A 17,162-nucleotide genomic window follows, 5' to 3' on the forward strand; every position below is an offset into this window, starting at 1 on the left:
CAGCACCCTACTGTACTGCACTTGCAGGCGAAATTTAGCGCATACAGCACCATACTGTACAGCACTTGCAGGGGAGATTCAGCGCATACAGCACCATATTGTACAGCACTTGCAGGGGAGTTTTAGCGCATACAGCACCATACTGTATAGCACTTGCAGGGGAGATTTAGAGCATACAGCACCCTATTGTACAGTACTTGCAGGGAAGATTTAGCGCATACAGCACCATACTGTACAGCACTTGCAGGGGAGATTTAGCGCACACAGCACCCTACTTTACAGCACTTGCAGGCGAGATTTAGCGCATACAGCACCCTATTGTACAGCACTTGCAAGGAAGATTTAGCGCATACAGCACCATACTGTACGGTACTTGCAGGGGAGATTTAGCGCACACAGCACTCTACTGTACAGCACTTGCAGGCGAGATTTAGCAAATACAGCACCATACTGTACAGCACTTGCAGGGGAGATTTAGCGCACACAGCACCCTACTGTACGGCACTTGCAGGGGAGATTCAGCGCACACAGCACCCTACTGTACAGCACTTGCAGGCGAGATTTAGCGCATACAGCACCATACTGTACAGCACTTGCAGGGGAGATTTAGCGCATACAGCACCATACTGCACAGCACTTGCAGGGGAGATTTAGCGCATACAGCACCATACTGTACAGCACTTGCAGGGGAGATTTAGCGCATACAGCACCATACTGTACAGCACTTGCAGGGGAGATTTAGCGCATACGCATACAGCACCATACTGTACGGCACTTGCAGGGGAGATTTAGCGCATACAGCACCATACTGTACGGCACTTGCAGGGGAGATTTAGCGCATACAGCACCATACTGTACGGCACTTGCAGGGGAGATTTAGTGTATACAGCACCAAACTGTATGCCACTTGCAGGAGATATTTAGCACATACAGCACCATACTGCGCTTCCACTTCACATAAATATAGATCAATATCCAATCCATTTAAGTGTTAAAGTCAAAACTTCACTGCAATGGCCACACATAGACCAAGAAGTCATTACCCCTCTGTGCAATATAGAACTCAACAGACTCAAATGCAACATCCTGACACTTTAAATCACAATAACTGTATGTTAGACTATTGCATCAATAAGGACTATTAGTTTGTATGGTGACAAAATAAACATGTAGTATATTGTTGTGCAGTGCAAGCTCAGCATATCGACTTCCAATCACTGATGGCAAACCTAGTTAGTTAAAAACATAGTGTTTATTGCTCATCCTCTGACCCCCGGCTTAGAGTTTATGGGTTTGAGCGGAGTTAGATTATGTACGTTATGTATACTTTAGGAATATAGAAAATCCTTTTTGTCTATAATATCCTGACATATAAGCCTTTTTGCTCTCCAGGTTAACTGGGACATCCCACCATGAAACTCATCTGTTAAAATAAACCTGCGTCCCTTACACACACACACATATATATGGCACAAGACATACAGTTCCAATTTTATTTTTTTCTTAGTTTTTTTTGCAAATAATATTTTTAAGCCAGTGATACAATAAATATACCCAATTGTAAATATATGTGGAAACTACACTATAGAGCACACAAAAGATTTTCTGACTATTTCACATCAAGCTATGGCTCTGTACCATGCTTACCTAGACCAGGCGGTGTGTCTGGACACGGTACAAGTGGCTTCTCTGTGACAGTTTGGTTGAGTTCTACCTTGGTGCTCGGTGTAAACGGTTCACCCACAGAAGTGGCAGCAACGTAGGCAGTGCCATTGGGCCTTGAGAAGTTGTAGTAAGGATGCACTCGGGAGGAGTTTTTGACATTAAATCGCATGAAGAAGTCCAGTCTCTGGGCGTACACATCAAAGTACAAGATCATAATAATGACAAAGTGAATAAGGCAGAGGAGGAGGACGGCCTTACAGATCCTCTCTAACGTAACTCCCAACATCAATCTGGTCATCTTCTGTCCAGGGGGGAAGCAGGGAGGACACCATGTGCCCCCCAGGGGTGGGAGTCAAGCACTGTCCAGAGAAGGTGCAGGTCCTAAAGAGGAGGGACAAGAAGTGATCTTATGTTTAACAAAATTTGTGAAAAGCAAGCGACACTCTGCAGTTATTTTCTAATGACAGAACATTCACAATTAAACACACAAATAAAGAATCATTTTAATGGACCAGTAAATATAGTTGAATTGTATAATCAGCAAGAACATAATAAACAGACAATGCAACAACACTGTAAATTTTAAATGAACAGTAGATTTTGACAAATTATTAAAATGTACTTAATTTGCCATTCCCTTGTATATTGTGACAGTCATCAGTCAATCACTAGCTCATACGTATATACTGTGTACTTTTGCACATGCTCAGTAGGAGCTGGTGCCTCAGGAAATGTGCATATAACTGTATCATGTGAAAGTCATCAGCCAATCACAAGCTCATATGTATATATTGTGAACTCTTGCACATGCTCAGTAGGAGCTGGTGCCTCACAAAGTGTGCATATAACTGTATCATGTGACAGTCATCAGCCAATTACAGACTCATACATATAAGAGCAGTAAGAGCTGGTGCCTCAAGAAGTGCACATATAACAAGTGAGCTCCATTTGATTTTATATATATATATATATATATATATATATATATATATATATATATATATATATATATATACTGTATACACATATATATACTGTATATACACACAGTATCTCACAAAAGTAGTGAGTGTACAGCCTGTATAACAGTGTAAATTTGCTGTCGCCTCAAAAACATAATTTATGCTTACCTGATAAATTTATTTCTCTTGTAGTGTGTTCAGTCCACGGGTCATCCATTACTTATGGGATATATTCTCCTCCCCAACAGGAAGTTGCAAGAGGATCACCCAAGCAGAGCTGCTATATAGCTCCTCCCCTCACATGTCATATCCAGTCATTCGACCAAAACAAGACGAGAAAGGAGAAACTATAGGGTGCAGTGGTGACTGGAGTTATAATTTAAAATTTAGAACCTGCCTCAAATAGACAGGGCGGGCCGTGGACTGAACACACTACAAGAGAAATAAATTTATCAGGTAAGCATAAATTATGTTTTCTCTTGTTAAGTGTGTTCAGTCCACGGGTCATCCATTACTTATGGGATACCAATACCAAAGCTAAAGTACACGGATGATGGGAGGGACAAGGCAGGAACATTAAACAGAAGGAACCACTGCCTGTAGAACCTTTCTCCCAAAAACAGCCTCCGAAGAAGCAAAAGTGTCAAATTTGGAAAATTTGGAAAAAGTATGAAGTGAAGACCAAGTTGCAGCCTTGCAAATCTGTTCAACAGAGGCCTCATTCTTAAAGGCCCAGGTGGAAGCCACAGCTCTAGTGGAATGAGCTGTAATTCTTTCAGGAGGCTGCTGTCCAGCAGTCTCATAAGCTAAGCGTATTATGCTACAAAGCCAAAAAGAGAGAGAGGTAGCCGAAGCCCTTTGACCTCTCCTCTGTCCAGAGTAAACGACAAACAGAGAAGAAGTTTGTCGAAAATCTTTAGTTGCCTGTAAGTAGAACTTCAGAGCATGGACCACGTCTAGATTATGCAAAAGACGTTCCTTCTTTGAAGAAGGATTAGGACATAAGGATGGAACAACAATCTCTTGATTGATATTCTTGTTAGAAACAACCTTAGGTAAAAACCCAGGTTTAGTACACAGGACTACCTTGTCTGAATGAAAGATCAGATAAGGAGAATCACAATGTAAGGCAGATAACTCAGAGACTCTTCGAGCCGAGGAAATAGCCATCAAAAACAGAACTTTCCAAGATAAAAGCTTAATATCAATGGAATGAAGGGGTTCAAACGGAACACCCTGGAGAACTTTAAGAACCAAGTTTAAGCTCCACGGAGGAGCAACAGCTTTAAACACAGGCTTAATCCTAGCCAAAGCCTGACAAAAAGCCTGGACGTCTGGATTCTCTGCCAGACGCTTGTGTAAAAGAATAGACAGAGCAGAAATCTGTCCCTTTAGTGAACTAGCGGATAAGCCCTTTTCTAAACCCTCTTGTAGAAAAGACAATATCCTAGGAATCCTAACCTTACTCCATGAGTAACTCTTGGATTCACACCAATATAAATATTTACGCCATATCTTGTGGTAAATTTTTCTGGTAACAGGTTTCCGAGCCTGTATTAATGTATCAATAACCGAATCCGAAAACCCACGCTTTGATAGAATCAAGCGTTCAATTTCCAAGCAGTCAGCATCAGAGAAATTAGGTTTGGATGGTTGAAAGGACCCTGAATTAGAAGGTCCTGCCTCAGGGGTAGAGACCATGGTGGACAGGACGACATGTCCACTAGGTCTGCACACCAGGTCCTGCGTGGCCACGCAGGCGCTATCAGAATCACCGATGCTCTCTCCTGTTTGATCCTGGCAATCAGTCGAGGAAGCAACGGAAAAGGTGGAAACACATAAGCTATGTTGAAAACCCAAGGGGCTGCTAGTGCATCTACCAGCACCGCTCCCGGGTCCCTGGACCTGGATCCGTAACAAGGAAGCTTGGCGTTCTGGCGAGATGCCATGAGATCCAGATCCGGTTTGCCCCAACGAAGAATTAGTTGGGCAAATACCTCCGGGTGAAGTTCCCACTCCCCTGGATGAAAAGTCTGGCGACTTAAAAAATCCGCCTCCCAGTTCTCCACGCCTGGGATGTAGATCGCTGACAGGTGGCAAGAGTGAGACTCTGCCCAGCGAATTATCTTCGAGACTTCCAACATCGCTAGGGAACTCCTGGTTCCCCCTTGATGATTGATGTAAGCCACAGTCGTGATGTTGTCCGACTGAAATCTGATGAACCTCAGTGTTGCCAACTGAGGCCAAGCTAGAAGAGCATTGAATATTGCCCTTAATTCTAGAATGTTTATTGGGAGGAGTTTCTCCTCCTGAGTCCATGATCCCTGAGCCTTCAGGGAGTTCCAGACTGCTCCCCAGCCTAGTAGGCTGGCATCTGTTGTTACAATCGTCCAATCTGGTCTGCGAAAGGACATTCCATTGGACAGATGAACCCGTGATAACCACCAGAGAAGAGAATCTCTGGTCTCCTGGTCCAGATTTAGCAAAGGGGACAGATCTGAGTAATCCCCGTTCCATTGACTTAGCATGCATAGTTGCAGCGGTCTGAGATGTAGGCGCGCAAATGGCACTATGTCCATTGCCGCGACCATTAAGCCGATCACTTCCATGCACTGAGCTACTGATGGGCTTGGAATGGAGTGAAGGACACGGCAAGCATTGAGAAGTTTTGATAACCTGGACTCCGTCAGGTAAATCTTCATCTCTAAAGAATCTATAAGAGTCCCTAGAAAAGGGACCCTTGTGAGTGGTAACAGAGAGCTCTTTTCCACGTTCACTTTCCACCCATGCGACCTCAGAAATGCTAGAACTATCTCTGTATGAGACTTTGCATTTTGAAAACTTGACGCTTGTATCAGAATGTCGTCTAGGTACGGAGCCACCGCTATGCCTCGTGGTCTTAGTACCGCCAGAAGAGAGCCCAGAACCTTTGTAAAAATTCTCGGGGCCGTAGCCAACCCGAAGGGAAGCGCTACAAACTGGTAATGCCTGTCTAGAAAGGCAAACCTTAGGTACCGATAATGATCTTTGTGAATCGGTATGTGAAGGTAGGCATCCTTTAAATCCACTGTGGTCATATATTGACCCTCTTGGATCATGGGTAGGATGGATCGAATGGTTTCCATCTTGAATGATGGAACCCTTAGGAATTTGTTTAAGATTTTTAAATCTAAGATTGGTCTGAAGGTTCCCTCTTTCTTGGGAACCACAAACAGATTTGAATAAAACCCTTGCCCCTGTTCCGTCCGCGGAACTGGGTGGATCACTCCCATCACTAAGAGGTCTTGTACACATTGTAGAAATGCCTCTTTCTTTACTAGGTTTGTTGATAACCTTGACAGATGAAACCTCCCTTGTGGAGGAGAAGTTTTGAAATCCAGAAGGTATCCCTGAGATATAATCTCCAGCGTCCAGGGATCCTGTACATCTCTTGCCCAAGCCTGGGCGAAGAGAGAGAGTCTGCCCCCCACTAGATCCGTCTCCGGAAAGGGGGCCCTGACTTCATGCTCTCTTAGGAGCGGAAATAGGCTTTCTGGCCTGCTTGCCCTTGTTCCATGACTGGTTGCCTTTCCAACCCTGTCTGTAACGAGCAGTAGTTCCTTCCTGTTTTGGAGCGGAGGAAGTTGATGCTGCTCCCGCCTTGAAATTACGAAAGGCACGAAAATTAGACTGTTTGGCCTTCGATTTGGCCCTGTCCTGAGGAAGGGTGTGGCCCTTACCTCCAGTAATGTCAGCAATAATTTCCTTCAAGCCGGGCCCGAATAAGGTCTGCCCTTTGAAAGGAATGTTTAGTAATTTAGACTTAGAAGTTACATCTGCTGACCAGGATTTAAGCCAAAGCGCTCTGCACGCCTGTATGGCGAATCCGGAATTTTTAGCCGTAAGTTTGGTTAAATGCACTACGGCATCCGAAACAAACGCATTAGCCAGCTTAAGGGTTCTAATCTTGCTCAGAGACTCATCCAATGGTGCTGTGCGAATCACCTCTTCCAGAGACTCAAACCAGAATGCCGCTGCAGCAGTGACAGGCGCAATGCATGCAAGAGGCTGTAATATAAAAACAGAATTTATGTTTACCTGATAAATTTCTTTCTCCAACGGTGTGTCCGGTCCACGGCGTCATCCTTACTTGTGGGATATTCTCTTCCCCAACAGGAAATGGCAAAGAGCCCAGCAAAGCTGGTCACATGATCCCTCCTAGGCTCCGCCTACCCCAGTCATTCGACCGACGTTAAGGAGGAATATTTGCATAGGAGAAACCATATGGTACCGTGGTGACTGTAGTTAAAGAAAATAAATTATCAGACCTGATTAAAAAAACCAGGGCGGGCCGTGGACCGGACACACCGTTGGAGAAAGAAATTTATCAGGTAAACATAAATTCTGTTTTCTCCAACATAGGTGTGTCCGGTCCACGGCGTCATCCTTACTTGTGGGAACCAATACCAAAGCTTTAGGACACGGATGAAGGGAGGGAGCAAATCAGGTCACCTAAATGGAAGGCACCACGGCTTGCAAAACCCTTCTCCCAAAAATAGCCTCAGAAGAAGCAAAAGTATCAAACTTGTAAAATTTGGTAAAAGTGTGCAGTGAAGACCAAGTCGCTGCCCTACATATCTGATCAACAGAAGCCTCGTTCTTGAAGGCCCATGTGGAAGCCACAGCCCTAGTGGAGTGAGCTGTGATTCTTTCAGGAGGCTGCCGTCCGGCAGTCTCATAAGCCAATCGGATAATGCTTTTAATCCAGAAGGAGAGAGAGGTAGAAGTTGCTTTTTGACCTCTCCGTTTACCAGAATAAACAACAAACAAAGACAAAGTTTGTCTGAAATCCTTAGTAGCTGCTAAGTAAAATTTGAGAGCACGAACTACATTCAAGTTGTGCAACAAACGTTCCTTCTTTGAAACTGGATTAGGACACAAAGAAAGGTACAACTATCTCCTGGTTAATGTCTTTGTTAGAAACAACTTTTGGAAGAAAACCAGGTTTAGTACGCAAAACCACCTTATCTGCATGGAACTCCAGATAAGGAGAAGAACACTGCAGAGCAGATAATTCTGAAACTCTTCTAGCAGAAGAAATTGCAACCAAAAACAAACTTTCCAAGATAATAACTTAATATCAACGGAATGTAAGGGTTCAAACGGAACCCCCTGAAGAACTGAAAGAACTAGGTTGAGACTCCAAGTAGGAGTCAAAAATTTTGTAAACAGGCTTGATTCTAACCAGAGCCTGAACAAAGGCTAGAACATCTGGCACAGCTGCCAGCTTTTTGTGAAGTAACACGGACAAGGCAGAAATCTGTCCCATCAAGGAACTTGCAGATAATCCTTTTTCCAATCCTTCTCGAAGGAAGGATAGACTCTTAGGAATCTTAACCTTGTCCCAAGGGAATCCTGCAGATTCACACCAACAGATATACCAAATTATGTGGTAATTTTTCTGGTTACAGGCTTTCAGGCCTGAACAAGAGTATTAATAACAGAATCTGAGAACCCTCGCTTTGATAAGATCAAGCGTTCAATCTCCAAGCAGTCAGCTGGAGTGGGTCGAACGGACCTAGAACAAGAAGGTCTCGTCTCAAAGGTAGCTTCCATGGTGGAGCCGATGACATATTCACCAGATCTGCATACCAAGTCCTGCGTGGCCACGCAGGAGCTATCAAAATCACCGACGCCCTCTCCTGATTGATCCTGGCTACCAGCCTGGGGATGAGAGGAAACGGCGGGAACACATAAGCTAGTTTGAAGGTCCAAGGTGCTACTAGTGCATCCACTAGAGCCGCCTTGGGATCCCTGGATCTGTACCCGTAGTAAGGAACTCTAAAGTTCTGACGAGAGGCCATCAGATCCATGTCTGGAATGCCCCACGGTTGAGTGACTTGGGCAAAGATTTCCGGATGGAGTTCCCACTCCCCCGGATGCAATGTCTGACGACTCAGAAAATCCGCTTCCCAATTTTCCACTCCTGGGATGTGGATAGCAGACAGGTGGCAGGAGTGAGACTCCGCCCATAGAATGATTTTGGTCACTTCTTCCATCGCTAGGGAACTCCTTGTTCCCCCCTGATGGTTGATGTATGAACTTGGCCCTCGCTAGCTGAGGCCAAGCTTTGAGAGCATTGAATATCGCTCTCAGTTCCAGAATATTTATCGGTAGAAGAGAGTCTACCCGAGACCAAAGACCCTGAGCTTTCAGGGATCCCCAGACCGCGCCCCAGCCCATCAGACTGGCGTCGGTCGTGACAATGACCCACTCTGGTCTGCAGAAGGTCATCCCTTGTGACAGGTTGTCCAGGGACAGCCACCAACGGAATGAGTCTCTGGTCCTCTGATTTACTTGTATCTTCGGAGACAAGTCTGAATAGTCCCCATTCCACTGACTGAGCATGAACAGTTGTAATGGTCTTAGATGAATGCGCACAAAAGGAACTATGTCCAGTGCCGCTACCATCAAACCTATCACTTCCATGCCCTGCGCTATGGAAGGAAGAGGAACGGAATGAAGTATCCAACAAGAGTCTAGAAGTTTTGTTTTTCTGGCTTCTGTCAGAAAAATCCTCATTTCTAAGGAGTCTATTATAGTTCCCAAGAAGGGAACCCTCGTTGACGGAGATAGAGAACTCTTTTCCACGTTCACTTTCCATCCGTGAGATCTGAGAAAGGCCAGGACAATGTCCGTGTGAGCCTATACTTGAGGAAGGGACGACGCTCGAATCAGAATGTCGTCCAAGTAAGGTACTACAGCAATGCCCCTTGGTCTTAGCACCGCCAGAAGGGACCCTAGTACCTATGAGAAAAACCTAGGAGCAGTGGCTAATCCGAAAGAAAACGCCACGAACTGGAAATGCTTGTCCAGGAATGCAAACCTTAGGAACCGATAATGTTCCTTGTGGATAGGAATATGTAGATACGCATCCTTGAAATCCACCTTGGTCATGAATTGACCTTCCTGGATGGAAGGAAGAAGTGTTCGAATGGTTTCCATCTTGAACGATGGAACCTTGAGAAACTTGTTCAAGATCTTGAGATCGAAGATTGGTCTGAACGTTCCCTCTTTTTTGGGAACTATGAACAGATTGGAGTAGAACCCCATCCCTTGTTCTCCTAATGGAACAGGATGAATCACTCCCATTTTTAGCAGGTCTTTTACCCAATGTAAGAATGCCTGTCTTCTTATGTGGTCTGAAGACAACTGAGACCTGTGGAACCTCCCCCTAGGAGGAAGCCCCTTGAACTCCAGAGAATAACCTTGGGAGACTATTTCTAACGCCCAAGGATCCAGAACATCTCTTGCCCCAGCCTGAGCGAAGAGAGAGAGTCTGCCCCCCACCAGATCCGGTCCCGGATCGGGGGCCCGCATTTCATGCTGTCTTGGTAGCAGTGGCAGGTTTCCTGGCCTGCTTTCCTATGTTCCAGCCTTGCATAGGTCTCCAGGCTGGATTGGCTTGAGAAGTATTACCTTCCTGCTTAAACTTAGGTTTATTTTTGGTCTTGAAAAGACCTATCCCGAGGAAGGGCGTGGCCCTTGCCCCCAGTGATATCAGAGATAATCTCTTTCAAGTCAGGGCCAAAGAGTGTTTTCCCCTTGAAAGGAATGTCAAGCAATTTGTTCTTGGAAGACGCATCCGCTGTCCAAGATTTTAACCGAAGCGCTCTGCGCCACAATAGCAAAACCCAGAATTTTTTCGCCGCTAACCTAGCCAATTGCAAGGTGGCGTCTAGGGTGAAAGAATTAGCCAATTTAAGAGCACGAATTCTGTCCATAATCTCCTCATAAGAAGAAGAATTACTAATAATCGCCTTTCCTAGCTCATCAAACTAGAAACACGCGGCTGCAGTGACAGGGACAATGCATGCAATTGGATGTAGAAGGGAACCTTGCTGAACAAACATCTTTAGCAGACCTTCTAATTTTTTATCCATAGGATCTTGGAAAGCACAACTATCTTCTATGGGTATAGTGGCGCGCTTGTGTAGAGTAGAAACCGCCCCCTCGACCTTGGGGACTGTCTGCCATCAGTCCTTTCTGGGGTCGACTATAGGAAAACAATTTTATAAATATGGGGGAAGGTACTAAAGGTATACCGGGCCTGTCCCATTCTTTACTAACAATGTACGCCACCCGCTTGGATATAGGAAAAGCTTCGGGGGGCCCCGGGGCCTCTAAGAACTTTTCTATTTTACATAGTGGTTCTGGAATGACCAGATAATCACAATCATCCAAATTGGATAACACCTCCTTAAGCAGAGCGCGGAGATGTTCCAACTTAAATTTAAAATTAATCACATCAGGTTCAGCTTGTTGAGAAATGTTTCCTGAATCTGAAATTTCTCCCTCAGACAAAACCTCCCTGGCCCCCTCAGACTGGTGTAGGGGCCCTTCAGAAACCATATCATCAGCGTTCTCATGCTCTACAGAATTTTCTAAAACAGAGCAGTCGCGCTTTCGCTGATAAGTGGGCATATTGGCTAAAATGTTTTTGATAGAATTATCCATTACAGCCGTTAAATGTTGCATAGTAAGGAGTATTGGCGCACTAGATGTACTAGGGGCCTCCTGTATGGGCAAGACTGGTGTAGACGAAGTAGGGGATGATGCAGTACCATGCTTACTCCCCTCACTTGAGGAATCATCTTGGGCATCATTTTTACTAAATTTTTTATGACATAAAATACATATAGTTAAATGAGAAGGAACCTTGATTTCCCCACATTCAGAACACAATCTGACTGGTAGTTCAGACATGTTAAACAGGCATAAACTTGATAACAAAGCACAAAAAACGTTTTAAAATAAAACCGTTACTGTCACTTTAAATTTTAAACTAAACACACTTTATTACTGCAATTGCGAAAAAGTATGAAGGAATTGTTCAAAATTCACCAAAATTTCACCACAGTGTCTTAAAGCCTTAAAAGTATTGCACACCAAATTTGGAAGCTTTAACCCTTAAAATAACGGAACCGGAGCCGTTTTTATATTTAACCCCTTTACAGTCCCTGGAATCTGCTTTGCTGAGACCCAACCAAGCCCAAAGGGGAATACGATACCAAATGATGCCTTCAGAAAGACTTTTCTATGTATCAGAGCTCCACACACATGCAGCTGCATGCCATGCTGTCCTCAAAAACAAGTGCGCCATTACCGGCGCGAAAATAAGGCTCTGACTATGATTAGGGAAAGCCCCTAAAGAATAAGGTGTCAAAAACAGTGCCTGCCGATATAATCATATCAAAATACCCAGAATAAATGATTCCTCAAGGCTAAATATGTGTTAATAATGAATCGATTTAGCCCAGAAAAAGTCTACAGTCTTAATAAGCCCTTGTGAAGCCCTTATTTACTATCTTAATAAAAATGGCTTACCGGATCCCATAGGGAAAATGACAGCTTCCAGCATTACATCGTCTTGTTAGAATGTGTCATACCTCAAGCAGCAAGAGACTGCACACTGTTCCCCCAACTGAAGTTAATTGCTCTCAACAGTCCTGTGTGGAACAGCCATGGATTTTAGTTACGGTTGCTAAAATCATTTTCCTCATACAAACAGAATTCTTCATCTCTTTTCTGTTTCTGAGTAAATAGTACATACCAGCACTATTTGAAAATAACAAACTCTTGATTGAATAATGAAAAACTACAGTTAAACACTAAAAAACTCTAAGCCATCTCCGTGGAGATGTTGCCTGTACAACGGCAAAGAGAATGACTGGGGTAGGCGGAGCCTAGGAGGGATCATGTGACCAGCTTTGCTGGGCTCTTTGCCATTTCCTGTTGGGGAAGAGAATATCCCACAAGTAAGGATGACGCCGTGGACCGGACACACCTATGTTGGAGAAACCTTGTTGAATAAACATTTTCTTAAGATAACCCTCTAATTTTTTATCCATTGGATCTGAGAAAGCACAGCTATCCTCCACCGGGATAGTGGTACGCTTGGCTAAAGTAGAAACTGCTCCCTCCACCTTAGGGACCGTCTGCCATAAGTCTCGTGTGGTGGCGTCTATAGGGAACATTTTTCTAAATATCGGAGGAGGGGAAAAAGGCACACCGGGTCTATCCCACTCCTTACTAATAATCTCTGTAAGCCTCTTTGGTATAGGAAAAACGTCAGTACACACCGGCACCGCGTAGTATTTATCCATCTTACATAATTTCTCTGGGATTGCCACCGTGTCACAATCATTCAGAGCCGCTAACACTTCCCCTAGCAACACGCGGAGGTTCTCAAGCTTAAATTTAAAATTTGAAATTTCTGAATCCGGTCTCCCCGAATCAGAACCGTCACCCACAGAATGAAGCTCTCCGTCCTCATGTTCTGCAAATTGTGACGCAGTATCAGACATGGCTCTCGTGTCATCGGCGCGCTCTGTCCTTAACCCAGAACTGTCGCGCTTGCCTCTTAACTCTGGCATATTGTATAATACTTCTTTCATAACATTAGCCATATCATGTAAAGTGATTTGTAAGGGCCTTGATGTACTTGGCAACTCAATCTCACGCACCTCCCGAGCGGGAGACGAAGGTACTGACACGTGAGGAGAGTTAGACGGCATAACTGCCCCCTCGTTGTCTGGTGATAATTTTTTAAGCGGTACAGATTGATTTTTCAAAGTATTTTCAATACAATTGGTACACATATTTCTATTGGGCTCCACAACGGCTTTTAAACATAATGAACAAGCAGATTCCTCTGTATCAGACATGTTTAAACAGACTAGCAATGAAGCTAGCAAGCTTGGAAAATACTTTCAATAAGTTTGCAAGCAATATAAAAAACGCTGCAGCGCTTTTAAAAAACACAGTTGAGTAACAAAAAAATAATTCATTTATAGTCAACAATTCTTTAAATGTATTAATCAGCAGAGGATTGCACCCATTAGCAACCGGATGATTAACCCCTCAGTACCCAAAAAAACGGATATCAAATTAATATTAAACGTTTTTATCACAGTCTAACACACTGTCACAGGTCTGCTGTGACTGATTACCTCTCTCAAAAAACGAATTTTGAAGACCCCTGAGCTCTCTAGAGACGTCCTGGATCAAGGAGGAAGAAGCAGGAAGACTGTGCTAGAATTTTAACTGCACAACAAGGCGCTAAAAAAAGGCCCCTCCCGCTCATTTACAACAGTGGGAGACCTGATATAACGGTTTCTATGCAGAAATATACGTTAGCCATGTGGAAAAAAATTCATGCCCAAAGGATTTATCACCAAAGTACCTCACAAAACGAATAACATGCCAGTAAACGTTTTGAAAATAAACTTCTTTAAATGTCATGCAAAGTTATTACTAAGCCTGCAACCAGTCGCTACCACTGCAGATAAGGCTTAAGCATTATTTCAGTACTAACAGTATTTTCACAGTCAAATTCTAGTCCCTAGAAAATAACTCTACTGTGCATACATTTATCAGCCTGATACCAGTCACTACTACTGCATTTAAGGCTGTACTTACATCATACGGGTAACAGCAGTATTTTCTTAGTCAATTCCATTCCCAGAAAAAATTGTACTGCACATACCTCATTTGCGGTGGACCCCGCATGCTATTCCCATGTTCTGAAGTTACCCCACTCCTCAGAATGTCGAGAACAGCCAGTGGATCTTAGTTACGCCTGCTAAGATCATAGAAAAACGCAGGCAGTTTCTTCTTCCAAATACTGCCTGAGATAGAAAAAACAGCACACTCCGGTGCCATTTAAAATAACAAACTTTTGATTGAAGAATAATTAAGTAAAAACTCCAACTCCTCCCGCGACCTCCTTCTTTGTTGAGGGTTGCAAGAGAATGACTGGATATGACATGTGAGGGGAGGAGCTATATAGCAGCTCTGCTTGGGTGATCCTCTTGCAACTTCCTGTTGGGGAGGAGAATATATCCCATAAGTAATGGATGACCCGTGGACTGAACACACTTAACAAGAGAAATAACTCAACACACAGCCATTGTTTAAACCGTTGGCAACAAAAGTGAGTACACCCCTAAGTGGAAATGTCCAAATTGGGCCCAAAGTGTCAATATTTTGTGTGACCACCATTATTTTCCAGCACTGCCTTAACCCTCTTGTGCATGGAGTTCACCAGAGTTTCACAGGTTCCCACTGGAGTCCTCTTCCACTCCTCCATAACAACATCACAGAGCTGGTGGATGTTAGAGACTTTGCGCTTCACCACCTTCCGTTTGAGGATGCCCCACAGATGCTCAGTAGGGTTTAGGTCTGGAGACATGCTGAGTGTTCCTGTGTCCAGTCGCTGCCAGCAGACATATCTCTCTTATAACTTTGGTTATATTTTCGGGGTTCCAATGCTTAAAGTGACACTGAACCCATTTTTTTTCTTTTGTGATTCAGATAGAGCATGCAATTTTAAGCAACTTTCTAATTTACTCCTATTATCAAAATTTCTTTGTTCTCTTGCTATCTTTATTTGAAAAATAAGGTATCTAAGCTATTTTTTTGGTTTAGCACTCTGGATAGCACTTTTTTATTGGCGGATGAATTTATCCACCAATCAGCAAGGACAACCCAGGTTGTTCACCAAAAATGTGCCGGCATCTAAACTTACATTCTTGTATTTCAAATAAAGATACCAAGAGAATAAAGAAAATTTAATAATAGGAGTAAATTAGAAAGTTGCTTACAATTTCATGCTCTATCTGAATTACAAAAGAAAAAAATTGGGTTCAGTGTCCCTTTAAGAGGCCTTTATCACCCCCTCACTATAACAACATATCATAATACTCCACATTAGAAAGAGTGACCCCTATAGTAAGATTTATAATCTGGCAGTAACCGCTATAATACTCCACATTAGAAAGAGTGACCCCTATAGTAAGACTTATAATCTGGCCTCATTTATTTGTACTGTTGTTAGGGCTCATAGATCAAAGTCTAAACTAAGTGGGGGGAGTAAAAATTAAAATAAATGGGAGAACAAAGAATGTAAAAACAGAATTTATGTTTACCTGATAAATTACTTTCTCCAACGGTGTGTCCGGTCCACGGCGTCATCCTTACTTGTGGGATATTCTCTTCCCCAACAGGAAATGGCAAAGAGCCCAGCAAAGCTGGTCACATGATCCCTCCTAGGCTCCGCCTACCCCAGTCATTCGACCGACGTTAAGGAGGAATATTTGCATAGGAGAAACCATATGGTACCGTGGTGACTGTAGTTAAAGAAAATAAATTATCAGACCTGATTAAAAAAACCAGGGCGGGCCGTGGACCGGACACACCGTTGGAGAAAGTAATTTATCAGGTAAACATAAATTCTGTTTTCTCCAACATAGGTGTGTCCGGTCCACGGCGTCATCCTTACTTGTGGGAACCAATACCAAAGCTTTAGGACACGGATGAAGGGAGGGAGCAAATCAGGTCACCTAAATGGAAGGCACCACGGCTTGCAAAACCTTTCTCCCAAAAATAGCCTCAGAAGAAGCAAAAGTATCAAACTTGTAAAATTTGGTAAAAGTGTGCAGTGAAGACCAAGTCGCTGCCCTACATATCTGATCAACAGAAGCCTCGTTCTTGAAGGCCCATGTGGAAGCCACAGCCCTAGTGGAATGAGCTGTGATTCTTTCGGGAGGCTGCCGTCCGGCAGTCTCGTAAGCCAATCTGATGATGCTTTTAATCCAAAAAGAGAGAGAGGTAGAAGTTGCTTTTTGACCTCTCCTTTTACCGGAATAAACAACAAACAAGGAAGATGTTTGTCTAAAATCCTTTGTAGCATCTAAATAGAATTTTAGAGCGCGAACAACATCCAAATTGTGTAACAAACGTTCCTTCTTTGAAACTGGTTTCGGACACAGAGAAGGTACGATAATCTCCTGGTTAATGTTTTTGTTAGAAACAACTTTTGGAAGAAAACCAGGTTTAGTACGTAAAACCACCTTATCTGCATGGAACACCAGATAAGGAGGAGAACACTGCAGAGCAGATAATTCTGAAACTCTTCTAGCAGAAGAAATTGCAACTAAAAACAAAACTTTCCAAGATAATAACTTAATATCAACGGAATGCAAGGGTTCAAACGGAACCCCCTGAAGAACTGAAAGAACTAAATTGAGACTCCAAGGAGGAGTCAAAGGTTTGTAAACAGGCTTAATTCTAACCAGAGCCTGAACAAAGGCTTGAACATCTGGCACAGCGGCCAGCTTTTTGTGAAGTAACACAGACAAGGCAGAAATCTGTCCCTTCAGGGAACTTGCAGATAATCCTTTTTCCAATCCTTCTTGAAGGAAGGATAGAATCCTAGGAATCTTAACCTTGTCCCAAGGGAATCCTTTAGATTCACACCAACAGATATATTTTTTCCAAATTTTGTGGTAAATCTTTCTAGTTACAGGCTTTCTGGCCTGAACAAGAGTATCGATAACAGAATCTGAGAATCCTCGCTTCGATAAGATCAAGCGTTCAATCTCCAAGCAGTCAGCTGGAGTGAAACCAGATTCGGATGTTCGAACGGACCCTGAACAAGAAGGTCTCGTCTCAAAGGTAGCTTCCAAGGAGGAGCCGATGACATATTCACCAGAT

At 43.5% G+C, this 17,162-nt stretch overlaps 1 protein-coding gene across 3 annotated transcripts in view; it reads right to left on the bottom strand.

Moving 5' to 3' along the window:
* The window catches only part of B4GALT2 (beta-1,4-galactosyltransferase 2), a 297,187-nt gene that overhangs the window by 206,042 nt on the left and 73,983 nt on the right, over nucleotides 1–17,162 (bottom strand). For all 3 annotated transcript variants that reach the window (XM_053693401.1, XM_053693403.1, XM_053693402.1), the window contains one exon: nucleotides 1,648–2,046. In XM_053693401.1, the coding sequence (XP_053549376.1) occupies nucleotides 1,648–1,963 (316 nt within the window). In that variant the 5' untranslated portion in view covers nucleotides 1,964–2,046. The remainder of the gene's footprint in view (nucleotides 1–1,647; nucleotides 2,047–17,162) is intronic.

This window comes from Bombina bombina, chromosome 10 (genome assembly GCF_027579735.1).
Source record: "Bombina bombina isolate aBomBom1 chromosome 10, aBomBom1.pri, whole genome shotgun sequence".
Taxonomy (NCBI): domain Eukaryota; kingdom Metazoa; phylum Chordata; class Amphibia; order Anura; family Bombinatoridae; genus Bombina; species Bombina bombina.